At 38.2% G+C, this 15937-nt stretch overlaps 3 protein-coding genes and 1 pseudogene across 38 annotated transcripts; 2 read left to right on the plus strand and 2 right to left on the minus strand.

Moving 5' to 3' along the window:
- Window positions 1-523: 523 nt before the first annotated feature.
- LOC104739463 (putative ADP-ribosylation factor GTPase-activating protein AGD14) lies at window positions 524-6139 on the plus strand. Of its 34 annotated transcripts, none has more exons than XM_010459814.2 (14): window positions 637-1033; window positions 1238-1297; window positions 1428-1489; window positions 2330-2417; window positions 2505-2566; window positions 2688-2784; window positions 3158-3553; window positions 3675-4202; window positions 4516-4608; window positions 4691-4777; window positions 4906-4992; window positions 5289-5421; window positions 5524-5603; window positions 5793-6139. In XM_010459814.2, the coding sequence occupies exons 3-14, from the start codon at window positions 1470-1472 to the stop codon at window positions 6111-6113; spliced, it is 1992 nt and encodes a 663-aa protein (XP_010458116.2). In that variant the 5' UTR covers window positions 637-1033; window positions 1238-1297; window positions 1428-1469; the 3' UTR covers window positions 6114-6139. The 34 variants fall into 34 exon arrangements, with proteins under 34 accessions (XP_010458119.2, XP_087340415.1, XP_010458116.2 ...); XM_087484292.1 differs by having other exon boundaries at window positions 5561-5603; window positions 5793-6073; XM_087484294.1 differs by having other exon boundaries at window positions 1238-1286; window positions 5561-5603; window positions 5793-6073.
- A 2607-nt stretch (window positions 6140-8746) lies between these two features.
- Window positions 8747-10314, minus strand: LOC104739464 (putative F-box protein At4g22165 pseudogene; annotated as a pseudogene).
- A 1999-nt stretch (window positions 10315-12313) lies between these two features.
- On the minus strand, window positions 12314-13959 carry LOC104739465 (presenilin-like protein At1g08700). Its single transcript, XM_010459820.3, has 2 exons — window positions 13635-13959; window positions 12314-13551 (listed from the first exon to the last, which is right to left on the minus strand). The coding sequence occupies exons 1-2, from the start codon at window positions 13957-13959 to the stop codon at window positions 12515-12517; spliced, it is 1362 nt and encodes a 453-aa protein (XP_010458122.1). The 3' UTR covers window positions 12314-12514.
- Window positions 13960-14196: 237 nt separating this feature from the next.
- LOC104739468 (F-box protein SKIP24) lies at window positions 14197-15916 on the plus strand. Of its 3 annotated transcripts, none has more exons than XM_010459826.2 (5): window positions 14197-14429; window positions 14511-14684; window positions 14889-15051; window positions 15143-15341; window positions 15682-15916. In XM_010459826.2, exons 1-5 carry the CDS (start codon window positions 14197-14199, stop codon window positions 15735-15737), a joined length of 825 nt encoding a protein of 274 aa, XP_010458128.2. In that variant the 3' UTR covers window positions 15738-15916. The 3 variants fall into 3 exon arrangements, with proteins under 3 accessions (XP_010458128.2, XP_010458131.2, XP_010458125.2); XM_010459829.2 differs by having other exon boundaries at window positions 15685-15916; XM_010459823.2 differs by lacking the exon at window positions 15682-15916 and having other exon boundaries at window positions 15143-15598.
- Window positions 15917-15937: the final 21 nt, after the last annotated feature.

Below are 15937 nucleotides of genomic sequence, written 5' to 3' on the forward strand. Positions count from 1 at the left end.
CGACAAACATATATATGATGTCATACTAACGATTTCGTTCTCATAATTAAGTACTGTATATATTTTTAGATGCAATCAAAGAGTAAATGCAATTAAAATGTAGTTTACTAGGACGAGATCACATCATACGTAACTAGTTTACTAAAAACTGTTATTTTTACAATTTTCCTAGCAAAAATCAATTTCGCCAATCTGTTAAAGGAAATATTATTATTTTATGCAATTGTAGCAAATGAAGTAATACGAAAGTTTGTGTGAATTAAGGTTAAAGCATTTTAGATGCAAGATTAAATGCAATCAAAGTGTAGAGAGATTATTGTATAAGTTTCGTCAAAAACATTAGGGTAAACAATAAGACGATTATCATATGTAATTTAGTTTACTACCTTTTTCGTTTTGGTTTTTAGCCACGTAACAGATGATATAACCATCATAAACGAACCATATCTTAAAATCGAATACATATATATAAATTAGGTTCATAGAGTGAGTGAGTATGCAGTGTAATTTTTTTGTGTTTCATTTTAGATTCAATCAATAATGAATGATAGGATGATGGATAGGATGTGGGTCAGCCAAAAAGCCCACACACACAGACACACATCAGATAAAGACGAATTAAAAGGGAAACAACATGAGGAGTTTCTTCCTTTCTTCTTCTTCCCTTTTTTCTCAATCAAAACAAAAGGATAAAAAAAAAAAAAAAAAAGGCGTTTCTTTTTCTCTTTCTCTATCATCATTCATCATCTCTTGTGAAATTCAAATTCGAGAGAGACCATTTGAAAAATCCAGCTCCCAAAATCGTTGATTTATCAGCAACTTCAAAAACCCCCAATTTCACGAAATCGTTAGTCAATCTCATCATCATCACCTGGGAACAACACTCTTTCGATTTTTTTGGGGGCTTATTTGGTTGACAGCGTCTAAAAACGATATGATGGGAAGTAAAAGAGAAGAAGAGAGGAACGAGAAGATTATTCGTGGGCTTATGAAGCTTCCCCCTAACCGTCGTTGTATCAACTGCAATAGCCTTGTAATCTCTCCTCTCCCTTGCTTTCACCCATTTTAAAGTTTTTGTGTGTTTCCCCCAAAGGCCTAATCTTGTGAGTGTCTTTTTTTTTTTTGTTTTTTTGTATCAACTGAGTTTCTGAACTGATGGTTATTGTGTTTGACTTCAGCTTCTTCTGTGGTTATCATTTGTTTTTTCTGAACTGATGGTTATTGTGTTTGACTTCAGCTTCTTCAGCTTGCTTTGATTATGTCCCTTGACGGGTTCATTAAGTGAAGTTACTCTCAAGTGATCTCTACTTATTTCCTGAATACGGAAATGGAAAAAGCTTATTTTTTTTTTCATTCATTCGTGTGAATTTTGATTTAAATTTCATTCTAGCTATTGTTATAGTAAGGCTTTGATACTACTGATGCAGGGCCCTCAATATGTTTGTACAACTTTCTGGACTTTCGTATGCATGGCTTGTAGCGGGATTCAGTGAGTACCCTTCCTCACCTGCCTCTCTGTTTCTTTTCTTATCTGATCATTTTTCTATACATCTTCTGCTTTTTTTCTTGATTTACTTTATTGTCTTACATTTACGGTTCTGTTGCTGGAATTTTGTTAAGCGGCAATACTTCAACCTTTTTGTTCAAGTCATTGAATATATTTCCGTAGTTGATAACTTGATATTAGTGTTAATGGAACACTCTTTGTCCAATTCATTGAATGTATTTCCATTGTTTGATAGTTTTCTGCTATATTGTAGCGCTATTGAGTGAATACTCAGTTTAAATTTCTGCAGACAAGACTAACAAATGATCCTCCAGAAACAAGAATGATTGTTTGATTGTTTTTTGTGTGCTTTAATTTCGTTCTATGCACCTGATTTCGTCGACACATTGTGAGCTAAATTTCGACATCATTATAGTTGGTGGCGGACCTGTGTGTTTTATTATATTACTCCTCTAACATAACAACATAATCTTAATCTATTCTGTGGCTCCCTTTTTTATTTGTGTGTCTTCTCTTGATTTGGTATTTTTTTATTTTTATTTTTTAATGCAACTCTTATATGAGACTGGTTTTCACGGAAAAGGAAATATAGGTTTATGTATTATGAGCAAGTGTAATCTTAGGCATCTTTCATATGCAGTTAATAGGTTTCTCTTGATGTATATTTAAGTTTAGGGTGGTGTGGTGTACTGTGCATTTTTGTTTCTACGATTTCTTGTTTCGTATCTAAAGCACACTGTCATGATGTAGTGATGTCCCCACCCTTTCTTTTTCTCTCATAGTTTCAGTTTTCACCATTGATTTTGTTTGAATAAACTACAGCCGTGAATTTACTCATCGTGTGAAGTCTGTATCAATGTCAAAGTTTACTTCTCAAGAAGTTGAAGTACTTCAAAATGGTGGTAATCAGGTAGAATCGATGCTATAATCTTAGTTTTTAAATGTTTCCGGAGATATATGTTTCCCTCTGTAGCTTATGCGAGTTTTCCATTTTCAGCGTGCCCGAGAAATTTATTTGAAAAATTGGGACCATCAACGACAGAGACTTCCGGAAAACAGGTTTAAATAATTAGCTTTCACTGGCGTTCATGATTGAGGAGCAAAGATCATGGTTTCTTTCTATCAAAAATATGATCTGTTTAAACTCCATGAACAGATACTAATGTTGTTTCTTTGGCAGTAATGCAGAAAGAGTTCGTGAATTTATCAAAAGTGTGTATGTGCAAAAGAAATATGCAGGTGCAAATGTTACGGACAAGCCTCTGAAAGATATTCAGGCAAGATAATCTAGTTTCTTTTTCGTCATTTGAAAAATTATAAAACATAGCTTGCTTCATGTTTAGGTAAAATCCTATATCCAAAACAGCAATGATTTGCTAAAATTTATTTAGGTATTTCATGAAAGTTTTGGTCTAAGTGTGTCCTATTGCTAGTACCTCTCTTTTTCATTTTAAGAGAAAAAAATTATACTTGAAGTTTCTTATCTAACAACGTTAGGTTTTATCAATTTTGCTCTGAGGCTGAAGGTTGTCATATAGTTCTTCTAATATCTGATGCTTATAATTTCTGTTTACTTGCTATAAATTCAACATGTGCCTGCATGCAGAGAACATTTATTTATATTTCTTTTTCCTGTAATACAACGGACAGGACCATGGAAGTTCTGAAGATATGACTCGACGGGCCAACTCGTATCATTCTTACTCCCAAAGCCCTCCTTACGATTATCAGTATGAAGAGCGCCGTTATGGGAAAGTACCCTTGGGATTTGCCGGCAAGTCTGCTTCAGTGAGAGGTCTTCATGCCAAAGCCTCTAGTTTTGTATACAGCCCTGGACGTTTTAGTGATCATATGTTTGAAGACCAATTCGTAAATGAGGGATCTGCTCCAAGGGCTTCAGATTTTTCTGTGTCAAGTGGAGGAGATCCGTTCAGGTCTGATACACAGTCCCCAAACTTCCAGAAGGAAATTGAATTTCGTAGTCCCCAGTTTCACCATTCAAATGCCCCTCCAAGTGAAAATTTATTTCCAGGCAGGCAACATCAGGTAATAACAACCTGCCTCCTCTAGAATGCTTGTTTGTTACATTTGAAAATCATCCGCTTGTGGAAAAAGTGAGTTTACTGATATTCCAACTTCTCAATCTTTCTTCAATTTCTTTCTCCAGAGAACTACAAGTGGCTTAGGGGAAAGTACAGGAAGCCAGCAACCTTCAATAGCACCCCGATCTACTACTGTTCCTTTAGTAGCAGAGTCGACAAAGGCTCCTATTGATTTGTTTCAGTTGCCAGGAGCGCCAATGGCTCAATCTGTCAATACAGTTCAACCTTCAATAGCACCCCGATTTCCACCTACGAATGTTCATCAACCTCCACAGACGTACTCATCCACCCCGACAGATTTGTTTGCTCGAAATTTGGGCCAGCAATCTACTTCAAGACTGCCAGACTTGTCTGCACCTAAGAACGAAGGGTGGGCTTCTTTTGATAATCCCATTCCTGCTGAACAATCTACAAACGTTATTAGCTCCTCTGGAGCTTCCCAGTTGGAAGTAAAAGATGAAGGAATCCCACAGCCTAGCACAAGCATGCAATGGCCACCATATCCATCTGTTGTGGACCAACATGCTTTGTCGATATCAAGTCCATGGCAGGATGATCTCTCGGACGTTTCTAAAAATGTTGCCGTTACCCCGGTCAGTCTTAATTCTCTATTCTGCTTATTCAATTATATCAATTCGGGTGCAGCATGAGAAAATAATGTAGGAAAATGGTTGATGTGCTGGCGCATCCTAGACATTGAAAATGATACTTCTTTTGTGAATGAAAATTGTGATGATCCAATGTATATTGGCTGGGCGAACCGGCTGGTCTCATGTTGTATGTATGTATATAGGCAAGCTGTAATATGACAAACTAAATACTGTAATTAGCATTCCACAGTCACAAGATTAGCATACATACTAGGGAATGTGATGAACTAACTCTTACCCGGCGTGTTTTGAGCAGCCGTGGAATGCCTTTCCCGACTCTATTGAGGCCAATCCTTTGGACAGTGGTAGGAATACTCACCAACAGCATTTGGAACCACAAGTTGTAGAGGTTGTTCCCTTTTCCCTTTATCATGTCAGTGTATTCTGGATGATCTCACTATTGATTCCTCAATGATTATGACAAGTCACAGGAATTAAGCAATGGTGTCACCCAAACAGCCACATTCCCTGCTGGATCTTCTGGTTTTGATTTTCCAGGGAAAATTGTCATGGCACAAGTATACTCCCCTCTTATGGTTCCAGTTATCTTTGCTGTTTTCTCCTATACGCTTATCGAGTGTCGACTATCTTGCAAACTTGCCTATCCGTTTTCTAGTCTTTGATCGATTCAAATCTTCATTCCCAGGAAGAAGCTTGGCAGCATGTAAACGAACAAAAGTCAGCTAATCCATTTGATCTCCCGTATGATTCCGAGTTTGACTCAAATGACATGGTATGTAGATCCTTGTCACAGATATTTCTTGCAATCAAATTAGATCTCACACCATCATTTGTATGCAATGGTGTAATGTACCAAACCAGATAACCTCTGAATGTAGTTCATTCAAAGCTCATCTTAGCGTAGAGTTTGATAATATTTGCAAAGTGTCTATGGCATTATGGTTCATTTGGTAAAACACAACATATATTGTGGAAGATGCCCAACATTTACGTGTGTATATATGAATACATCAGTAGAAGCCTTGCAAATACTATGATTGACTTTGTCACGGTTGTATTTAATGCCAGTTCTTAGACGTGAGTTCGTTACAAGGGGCACTACCTGATATCCAGACACCACCAACCTTCCTTAATGGTGCACAACCATGGCTCGTTCTAGATTATGTACCCTCGTACTTACCTACTCCAGCAGTCGCGCAAGGTGATATTAATTTCGCGCTATAAATTATACCATTTTCTGTTTATTACAGTCCTGCAAGAAATTTAGCTTCTCACTATGTTGCATGAAATATCAAAACACAAGTGAGTATCCCATGTTCAGCCCCTTCAAACTTGTACAGGTGGCGTAGCATGCATGGCAGGGGAAGCCTCATCTCAACTACAGTAAGTTTCACAGTGTCATAATGTAATCTTCACTTTATGATGCTATAGGAGTTATATGATTCTGCAATGCGTTGAATGAAGAATTTATGATAGTAATCTACCATAAATAATATATGAAAAAATCATAATCTTTACGTTTTGTTTCTCTGTGGAGCTTATCTTTTGTCTTATTGCCTAACATGGATGTAGGAATTCTGCTGCACAAGGCACTGTTGCTTCTACTGGAGGCAATCCATTTGCTTAGTCACATCTAATTCTGCTTCATCGTCTTCTTCAGCTATGCATAGATGCTTCATCTTTCTTATTCATCTTCCAATTGATGCCTTCTATAAATTTGTTTTTATTCCAAAAGAAGAAACCAGCCTTATTGTGCAATGTGTTTGTTTCTTTGTTCGGAACCAAATTCAGCTGTATTGTGAAACCAATTGTGAAAGCGTTGAGGGTTTAAGGGTTGCAGTACCTTTTGTAAAGTTTCATCTTTTTATCAAACGGAACAAAATCATTGAATAAAAAATGCAGTCGCTGACAAGCAATATACAAACCAATTGTGAAAACTAGACTTAGCAAATCCTAAGCTCCAACAAGGCCTAGTTGAAGAAGAAGAAGAAGAAGATCCGAAGATCGAGGAACAAGTAAACTTCATCAAAGAGTCATACAGCTGAAGAAGAAGATCAGAAGTTGAAGAATGAGCTCACCTAAGCTCCACCAATCCCAAGCTCATTCTTCACGGCAACAAATCCATTCCTGATGACATTGTTGAGACGTGTTGCAAGTTCCAATGTAATCATGCCCATAACATTGTCGTCACCAAAGCAAGCTGACCACTGTAACATAGACCACAAAAACGGCGATGACTTTCCTCTGAGATAATTGACGAATGTTTCAGAGAGATGGTTGAGGCTGTAGATCGAGCGGGCATTTTCATAAACGATCAACCCTCGAATTTGTTCAGAGAATGGCCGAGTCAATCCGTTCAAAACGTTCACGAAGTTTTGTCGTAGTTTGTATACTCTGCCTTCGCCGTCATCGTAATCCACCCTAGTAAGGGGTTCATCTTTCCCGATCTTTCTGACCCTAAAGACCTTTAACACAGTTCCAGAATGCATCTTGGTCATCATCTTAACGAAACACCTGGTGGTTCTTAACCCAGAAATAGAATCTTGTTCGGTAGGGGCAAGCTTTCAACCCACAAGACCCTGTTTTTAGAAACCTTCGTTGCTGGATACCTTGGGTGAAACGAAAAGAAGGTCCTAGAAATCTCCGGAGGATTACTACCGGCGAGGAAAACCGTTTCCGCCGATGAGCAAGCGGCTAAGGTGAGAAGCCCTGCGTCGGGAAATTGCCGAGACATCGCTGGTCCAAGTCTTTTTGTAGACAACCGTATCTTCACGGGTTCGGGTTCTTCAAGAATTTCATCAGGACTAGTGAATACAGAGATAGTGTGCGATGTTCGATCGTACATAGTAAAGATCTTCCTCGGGTTCCTTGAAACTTGGCTTGATGAATTGACAACTCTCGTGTCTATCACTACCGATCTTTCTGAAGTACGTTTCATACGAATTAGGATCGTGGAAGCAAGGATGGCAGAGTTGCTAGAGAGAGTATAGCGAGTAGCCATGTTTTCTTTTTCTTGGGCGGTATACTAACAGAAGGAAGAGAGAGGGAGTAAGTAGAGAAGAAGACTGGTTTAAATACTAAGAGAAATGGGCCCAAATAACGATTATAAGGCCCAAATCGGAGGGTCTGTTTGTTTCGCAACCGGACTAAACGATTTTAAATCATTTTCTCTTCGGGTCGGTTTATGAGCTTAGGAGCTTCTCCAACCGTGAGGATGCAATTTTGAGGTTGTTAAATTTTTTAAGAATATAATTTGTAATTTTTAAAAATAAGAATTTGTGAAAGATTAATTAAAATTTTGCTCCTCCAACGTTTCTTGGGAGCTTCCTCAACTTTCTGGTGTCAATCCGACCAAGAAGCGAGACAACAAGGCTAATGCGACGAGGTCAATCCGGGAATGCACCGGGAGGTGAAGCTATGCTAATCTGTGTTTCAATTTCTTATATTTAGGTATTAGCATTCTGGTCATTGTGTGGTTTAGGTCGGAGAAGCCTTTGTTCATGCTGATTTGTTTCGTGTCTATTGATCGGGTCAATCAAATGTATGGTCCGTTCTTTGGTTTAGGACCGAAACAATGGAAATCTGAAGAACCAAGTTCTTTCTGATATAATGCGCTTCTGGGTGTCGATGCTATTGGGACAAGTTTTTTACTTGCATATCATAAGGTTCTAATAGCTTGGTTTTGCTTTATTCTTCGGTGTAGGATTTGGTCTTCTCTGTGTTAGTAGTTGTTTTCGTGTCATAGGGTTTTTTAGGTGGTTTAAGAGATGATTTCACATCGAGTTGTGGTGTGTTAATTATCCCGTAGTGGTAAAAAAATGCAATGATTCTCAGTCTGGTAGCGTTGGATCCGCTAGTGTTTCAGGGCATACTAGATCGACTCATTGCATTTGGTCTAATTCTATGGAGAGGAATTTATTTTCCTTTGTTTTGGATGTAATACGTTCTTGGATAATGAATAGTTGTTGTTGAGCCAAAAAAAAAAAAAACATCATCGAACTAGACGTATCAATAATCTGGGCATGTGCATTGGTAGCACAAGTAAAAGTTTCTCACATATATTATTTTAATCTATTTCATATAAATTAATTTTTGTTTTAAATTAAAAAAATAAAAGATTAATTAAAACCAATAAAATGATGTCATGTATGACATAAGGCTTTCACCAAGTTTCTCATGGTTTCTTGTATGAAAATCTCTTCTCTCTCATCTCTCAACTTTTTCATTATTTTTGTTTTTAATATTAACGGTGAGAAATCCCCACTGCACATGACCTTATTGATCCAAAATTAGAACTGCCTTTTAGTCTTTTATGTGTTTTTAAGCTCTAAGAGGTTGGCCTCTTGGTCATGTTGAAAATGCTCTTGATGTTTTATGTGATTGGAATAGTTAAAACATCTGAACAAACCATAGATTGCAAGCGGGTCTTTTTACATGCATTATCGGCAAATTGAGGACAAGTCAAGAGAGAAAGAGAGAGAGAGAGAGAGCAGTTGACACAAGTTAAACATTTTTGTTCGTAAGTGATGATGGCCTATAAAGGAATCGTCCACCTACCCTCCAAATAACTAGAGAGAGCCGTATTTCAAGAAAAAAGAAAAACCAAGAGGACATGATCATCTCTAAAGAGTTTCAGTTTCTTTTCAACCAACTTGACTAGTTTTAGAGCCATATCTAGCCAAAATTGTCCTACCAAACTCGTCAAGTACTAGAGAAACACAAAACCATGATATCAATACTTGTAGCTGAAACCTGGCAAGAACCATCGCGCACAAGAGTATAGCAGCGACGAAGAAACAGACTGGTGCGGTCGTTTAATCGTCTCTTCCTTGAGATTAAAGATAAAAATATCATCCTCCTTGTCATCCTGACCAAGGCCACTAAAATAGATGGAACTGTCATTGATTCCAAGGCCACTAAAATAGATGGAATTGTCATTGATTCCCTCAAAGTCTATGGCAGGCACGGTGACACCCAGATCCAAAAGAATTGCCTCGCCATCCAAATAAAGAAGCCTCTCCCACTTTTTCGTACATGAACACATCTTGTAGATGCGGAATGACCAGGTTTCGAAGAGTGTCACTACGCTCACGACCATCAGGACATGTCCACTTACTGTGACGACAATGCTAGTCTTCTCAAAATCACAAAGTCCTAGGCAAGACTCATGACGAAAATCGTCAAAGGAGAATGGAGCAACATAGACAGCATCAGTCTCAGGAGCTTTTAGGGGAATTAGGCTGTCTCCAGAGAAATCAAAGATTTGGATAGCACCATAGCGATAGACGTAAAGCTTATGATGTTTGTATACCATGTCAGAACAGGGAGAGCCGTCGGGAAACTCTCTCCACGAGTGATCGCCTTTCTTGCAGATCACGGCACATTGTGTGTCAAAGGGCCACGTAGGTATCTTGAAAGAGAAGATAACTAGATAGTCTCTTGCTTCCTCGTCTATCCATAGTCGAGGGGAATTGATTTCCAAGCCTATAGAATCAGCTTCGTAATATTGAGATGATCCAGTCAGCTGTGTAGCGTGGAACTTATCATCTACGATCCGCTCGAGTTTTGTCTTACCACGTTGTGACTCCACGGGCGGTAGATCGATCCTCTGGCCGGTTAAAAGGTTAACCATGTAGAGATTAAAGAGAGGGTTTCGCATGAGGAGCCAGCATCCATACGTGGCAACACACACACCACCGACACCCAGATCCTGGCTTATGCTGTACAGCTTGTCTTTTTCCTCGGGATTGAACAACTTACAGCGATTCATGTTCATGTCGTCTTCGTTATTATTAGGGAATATAATTAACCATGGGTCTTGGGATTTTGGAAGGCAACTTCTCGAAGCAGAGAGCCAAGCCGAACATATGGATTTAGCTCGTTGTAAATCGCGGAGGCTGAGTCGTTGGAGAATAGAGTGGATCAGATCCGGAGGAAGCTCAGACCAATAAAGGCAGTTTCTTCTCTTCCTAGCCTTTTTTTCGCGCCGTTCATGATCATAGATAAGAAGTTCGTCCAGGGTCATAGATGAAAGCTTTGCCTCTTCTCTCCGCCGTTTCGAATTACTAGTCTTCTTAAGCTTAAGCATGGTGTTTTGTCTTTATGACAAAGTGATTATACCAAAGAAAAAATAAAGAGAATTAAATATAGACAAGAGAAGGACCCCTTATATATATATATACTATTTTTTATTTATTTAAAACCAATATTACCATGGTTTAGATATGATCGAATCAGACAAAAAATAACTTTCTTTAAAATAAAATAAAATAAAATAAAATAATGCAAGGGCCGCTAAAACATCGGTTACACCCAGTGCAAGAGTCACTGAATATCAGAATTTCTTAGAAAAAAAAAAGTTTACCCAAAAAAAACTGGTAAATTAATGATAGGTTGCCAAAAAAAAAAAAGCAACGATACTTTAGGTTAACGTGTAAGCAGTTTTATTAGTTCAGTTCAGATTTTATAAAAATTAGAATAAAAAAAAAAATTGAGTTTGGGTTTGATATGGACCATATGGTGCAAATGGACTTCCTGCACTGGATCAACGGCCAGGTTACTTGACTGAAGACTAGATGCCTCCTGATTGAGCAGTGTACCAACTTATCAATCTTTCTTTTTCTGAAATCAAATTTCTACGTTAAGAGAAGTAAATCTAATGGAAGTATCAGATCAGTTGACAATAATTCCATGACAGATCAAGTCATAACGCTTACTTACATCTAGAACAAATTACATACAACTTTAACAAAAAAAAAAAAAAAAAAAAAAAACAAATTACATACAACATAAAGAGGTTGAGATACACATATGCACCTTTTTCAAAGTAGAATTAACTTATAATCATATATAAGTTTACAATTTTTTTTAAAACAAAAATTGACTACTTTTTTAGTTACCAAAAATTCTTACAACTTATTATTTGATTCATTAATTAGTAGTACAATAAATTTGGTTATGGATATAAATAAATTAGCAAGGACGACTGCAATTGCAAAGACGATGGTAAGGTAATTTAGTTGAAAAACGAATAACGTCAGTACATTGGCAAAGATCATATTTAAACTTCTTGTTTTTGAAATCGCCTAAGCACGCCTTGTTTCCATCATTCCCGCATGTTCCTTCGTACATTTGATTTATGTGACACCTCTTGTTCGCAGCTTCCACGTCTTTTTTTGTTTTGTTTTATATCAACAGTCAACAAATAATTTGAGCAACATGAATTTGATAATTCTGTATTCCGCAAAATGATGAATCAAAAAAAAAAACAAAAAGAGATGATAATATGTTACCTTGAATATTAGCTAAAAACAAGAAACATGAAGACACATGAAACCATGAGTAAGATAGCAGATTTCATCATTCAAAGGGTTGATATAATTAATTAGGTTTTCTAGTTACGTGAAAATAGTGTGGTCTGTCTTAAACTTGTAATTTTATTGTTATAAATATTATCACTACTAGCTCGTAATAAATATACAAACACATATGATAAAAATAGTTGTTTCGATAAAACTTGTGGAAAAGAATAAAAAGAGAAAGTCAACGAGATCAACGTGTTCTCGTTCATTAATTTTTTGAATGTTCTTCTTATCTTCTAAATAATTTTTTTTTTGGTGTTGTAATTTTTAGATACTTAGTTGAATATAAATTAGATAAAGAACTTAAATGTAGCAAAAAAGAACGTGGTAGACTGGCAGTTGGAAATTACTCAAACTGAGACATAAATCAAAATCCTATATAGTATAAAGTTTCAGTTTTTTTTTCCAGAATAATAATGTGGAAATCTACGACCGGTTTGGTATCCGGTTTAAGTTCTGGTTTAGAGGGTTATTGAACTAATATGAAAACGTAAAAATAATAAGTCCGGATGCGCACATCCCACATCGCGTCTTGTGAGAGGGTCCGCGGACTGTCCTATAAATTAATGCGTCTATCTGCTTCTTTACAAGCATAAGTCATAACAATTACTTGTGCTTAATTGACGTCAAGACTCTCTGTGTCTGTGTGTAGTGTATATGCACGAGAGATGAGACTTGAAGGAATTAAGATACCACAGATCAATCCTAAAGTTTTCAGTCAAACACCTGAAATGTCTACAAACACATATACTAAAATGATCGGCTTCAGAGACTATCAATCCATTTTACATTAGCGGTTTTTCCCATAGAATATTGCTCAAAACCCTTAAAACGTATTTGCTTCATTTGAAACAGCACAAGGTGCAATACATGGATAACGCAGCAATCAGATATCATCATCTACTTGTTCCCCTAGATTTTTTTTCTGGTTAATCAGAACATCATCAAATTAGTTGTCATCCCAACAACAAACGGCTCCATCAGTAACCGCGTCAAGAAGTAGAAAACAACACCCAACATGATGGATATGGGAAGAGCAGGCAGAGCTCGGTTGTACACAGCCAACAAAATAAGAGTGCACCCTAGTCCCGAGATGATCGCAAGGTAACAGGCGTATACCGTCATCAGATCATACATTGCTGCCCTACCAACAAGAACACTGTAGAAAATAAAGTCTCCAAGACCAAGTTTGATGCCTCTATTTGAAATGTCGACAACGTTATCCGACTCCTCCAAACCTCTTGGTTCTTCCCTATTATCTCCCCAGCCCATCAACTCAACAAGAGGAGACATTTCCTCATCCATAACAGTATCTCTGTCTTCGATATTTCCTCTGGTTCCAACTGCGGTTGAGTGCTCTGAGGATATGGCAACCACAGGTGACCTCTCAACAACGTCTCTGTCTTCGTTACCATGACCATCCACATTGTCTATATCCCTCACTTCAACAGCATTATAATCCAGATTATGAGAATTTCCTCTTCCAAGTTGGTTTGCATCATGGTTCCGTACTGCTTGCAGCTCAACTGATCCAGAATCTGAAACCCCACCAGCAGCACCACCAACCAAAGCCCTTAGACTCGAGCCACGGTTTCTCCCTTGGTTGCCCGAGGAGACAGTGGGCCTAGCTTCATAAACCATAGCAGGAAGCTCCTCATCTCGGCTTGAAGCCAGCTCCACCAAGAGCTTAAGTGGACCACCAGGTGCCAAAACAGCAACCAAATCATACAAAGCTAAAGCCACCAAGATAAACCATGTAGTCCATTCAGGTAACTTAGTGAACCAAGCTGCAACAACAATCCCCATAACAACCATATAACACTGTCTCACCACAATTGGTATACCACCAGCAAACACTGACAAAGTCCCCAGGATGGTGAAATTGAAAAGCAATATGAAGCAGGTGACTGAATCAACAGGAATTGAGAAATGCTGTATTATCGATAGGAATATCGCACCTCCCATCGTACCTGAGACAAGATTAACCAACATTGAATTCGAGTAAAACCCTAAGAAGAGGATGAAGAAGTGAAGGAGGAAACGAAATTGGTACCTAGGACGAAGAAGGCGGAGAAGCGCATGTAATGCTTGAGGAAATTGGTGAAGTTGTAGTAGAAGAGGAGAACAAGGATGAAAGTGACGGCGGCAACGAGGACGACGAATACTATGGCGTTGAGAAGACTACCTTCGAGCTTAACGGTAGCGGAGTCGGAGGGATTCTCGATGTAAATGAGATTGGCGGCGGTACGGATCTGAGGGTCGGAGGTAACGGAGAGAGAGTAGGTGAGAAGGACGACGAGGAACATGCAGATTGAGACCGGAGCCATCACGCCGATAATCTCAACTCCGAGAGAATCAAGGATACTAGAAGAATCCATCGTTATCAATAATATTTGAGAGATCTTTTGGCTTGGCTACGCCATCTTTGGGGGTTCTAGAGGAAGAAGACGAAGACGAGAGAAGAGAAGAGGGTTATTTCGGTGTGACCAGCTCGTTTTATTTTGTTTTTAATTTAAAAAAAAAAAAAAATTTGTCGTCTTGTTGAAACCAACAAAATTGGGAATTAAAACTCTCCGAACAAACTCCAAACTGGGATTAGAACCCTAGAAAGAGAAATGTCGGCGAACGAAATACCCGACGAGCTATGGAGAAAGATTCTAGAGATTGGCGTGAAGTCCTCTGCTTTCTCCTACAAAGATCTCTGCTGTATCTCCATCACCTCTCGCCGTCTCCGCCGTTTGTCCTCCGATGATTGCTTCTGGGACCTTCTTCTCTTCCATGATTTCCCAACCCACATCATCTCTGCTTCCTCTTCTCAATCTCCAACCAAGTTTATCTACAAGACTAGGTATTGTTATTTGATTCAAATTTGTGTTTTTTTATGAAGTTCCTTGTGTTGTTACTGAGTGAGTGTGTGTGTGTTGGATAGGTTTGAGAGGGATAAGGAGAGGAAATTAGCTGCTCATAGGAGAGCTCTACTCAGGAAGGAGAGTGAGATTTCTGAATGGAGACGGAGAATTCGTGAATTGGAGTCTCGGTTATCAGAAGAGGCTGATAGATTACAGTCTGCTTCTCTGGAGTTTTCTAATTTGCACAAAGTGAGGTACACTAACTAGTCCCTCACCTGGAGAACATTATTGTTATTTTCTAATAAGTTCTGACTCTAGAGGAGGAGATGATTGCATATTGTTTTGTGACAAGTTTGTAAAGATGATTCTTTTGTTTGATCAAAGTGAAAATGAGATTGGTCCTTCTCTTCTTGCCTCATTCATTCCTTACTCATGTCATTTGTTCTTGTCTCTCGCAGGCAAGCATCGGTTGCTTTAAAGGTTTGGCAGCCAGAGGTCGTACGTGGCAGACAAAAACAATTGGTTGAGCAAAACGCTGTTCCTGTTGAGGGTCGTCTGCGTGCACTTGAGATGGAGATAAAGTTATGCAAGCAGCAAATCATGGGTGTGAATAGAGAACTTGTGAGTATCAGTCAGGGAATTCTAATTATGTTCCACACTTCCTCTGCTTGACTTTCTAAATCTTTTATATTGTTTTTCTCCGTAATTGCAGAGGGAGGTAAAACACCGATTTGACATAGCCATAAAAGAGCTAGAATCCATGAAGTATCATCCTTTACGAGATTACAAGCCGATACGTAGTGGAGACCAAGGAAGTACTAGCAAGACGAAGAAGTTGAAAACGAGCATTAACTATAGTGGAGACCAAGTGAGTAATAGCAAGAGGAAGAAGTTGAAAACAAGCATTAACTGTAAGTTCATAAACATTTCTCACTTTTCTTCTTGTACTGGTGTTGCCTGTTCTTACTGTCCAAATATTCTCCCTGAGAATGTTCCTGAAAATCTTCTTGTTCTTCAAAGTGTGACACAATGCAATGTGGAAGAGTTTTATGCCGATATGGACTGTTTGAAAGTATGACATGGAGCAATATAGTTGCAAACCTCAATGAGTAATTTAACAGCAAACGATGGATGTTTAATGTTTGTAACTTATAGATTTACTTGTTAATCTTCGTTATCTTATCAGTGGTATCGATTATGAGTTCCTTTTTAATATACTTACGAACACTTGTTGCCTGGATTCCGCTAAAGCAGTTCCAGCAATACACAGAAACGAGGACAAGCTGTTACACTCAGAATCAGAATGATGGTTGGCTGCCACAGAACGCTGAGAGTAGTAGTAGTTGTTGTTTCGTATCCAATTAGATTTGCAGGAATAAAGCTGAAATTTTGTCACAGAAGATAATGTGGTCTACTTTTGTAAGTTTTGGTTGATATGTAGGTGTTACAATATCATGAATGAAGATAAATTTGTTTCAGAAGCTAAGACCGGCTTGTCTGTATCAAA

This window comes from Camelina sativa, chromosome 14 (assembly GCF_030686135.1).
Source record: "Camelina sativa cultivar CO46 ecotype springtype chromosome 14, ASM3068613v1".
Classification (NCBI taxonomy): domain Eukaryota; kingdom Viridiplantae; phylum Streptophyta; class Magnoliopsida; order Brassicales; family Brassicaceae; genus Camelina; species Camelina sativa.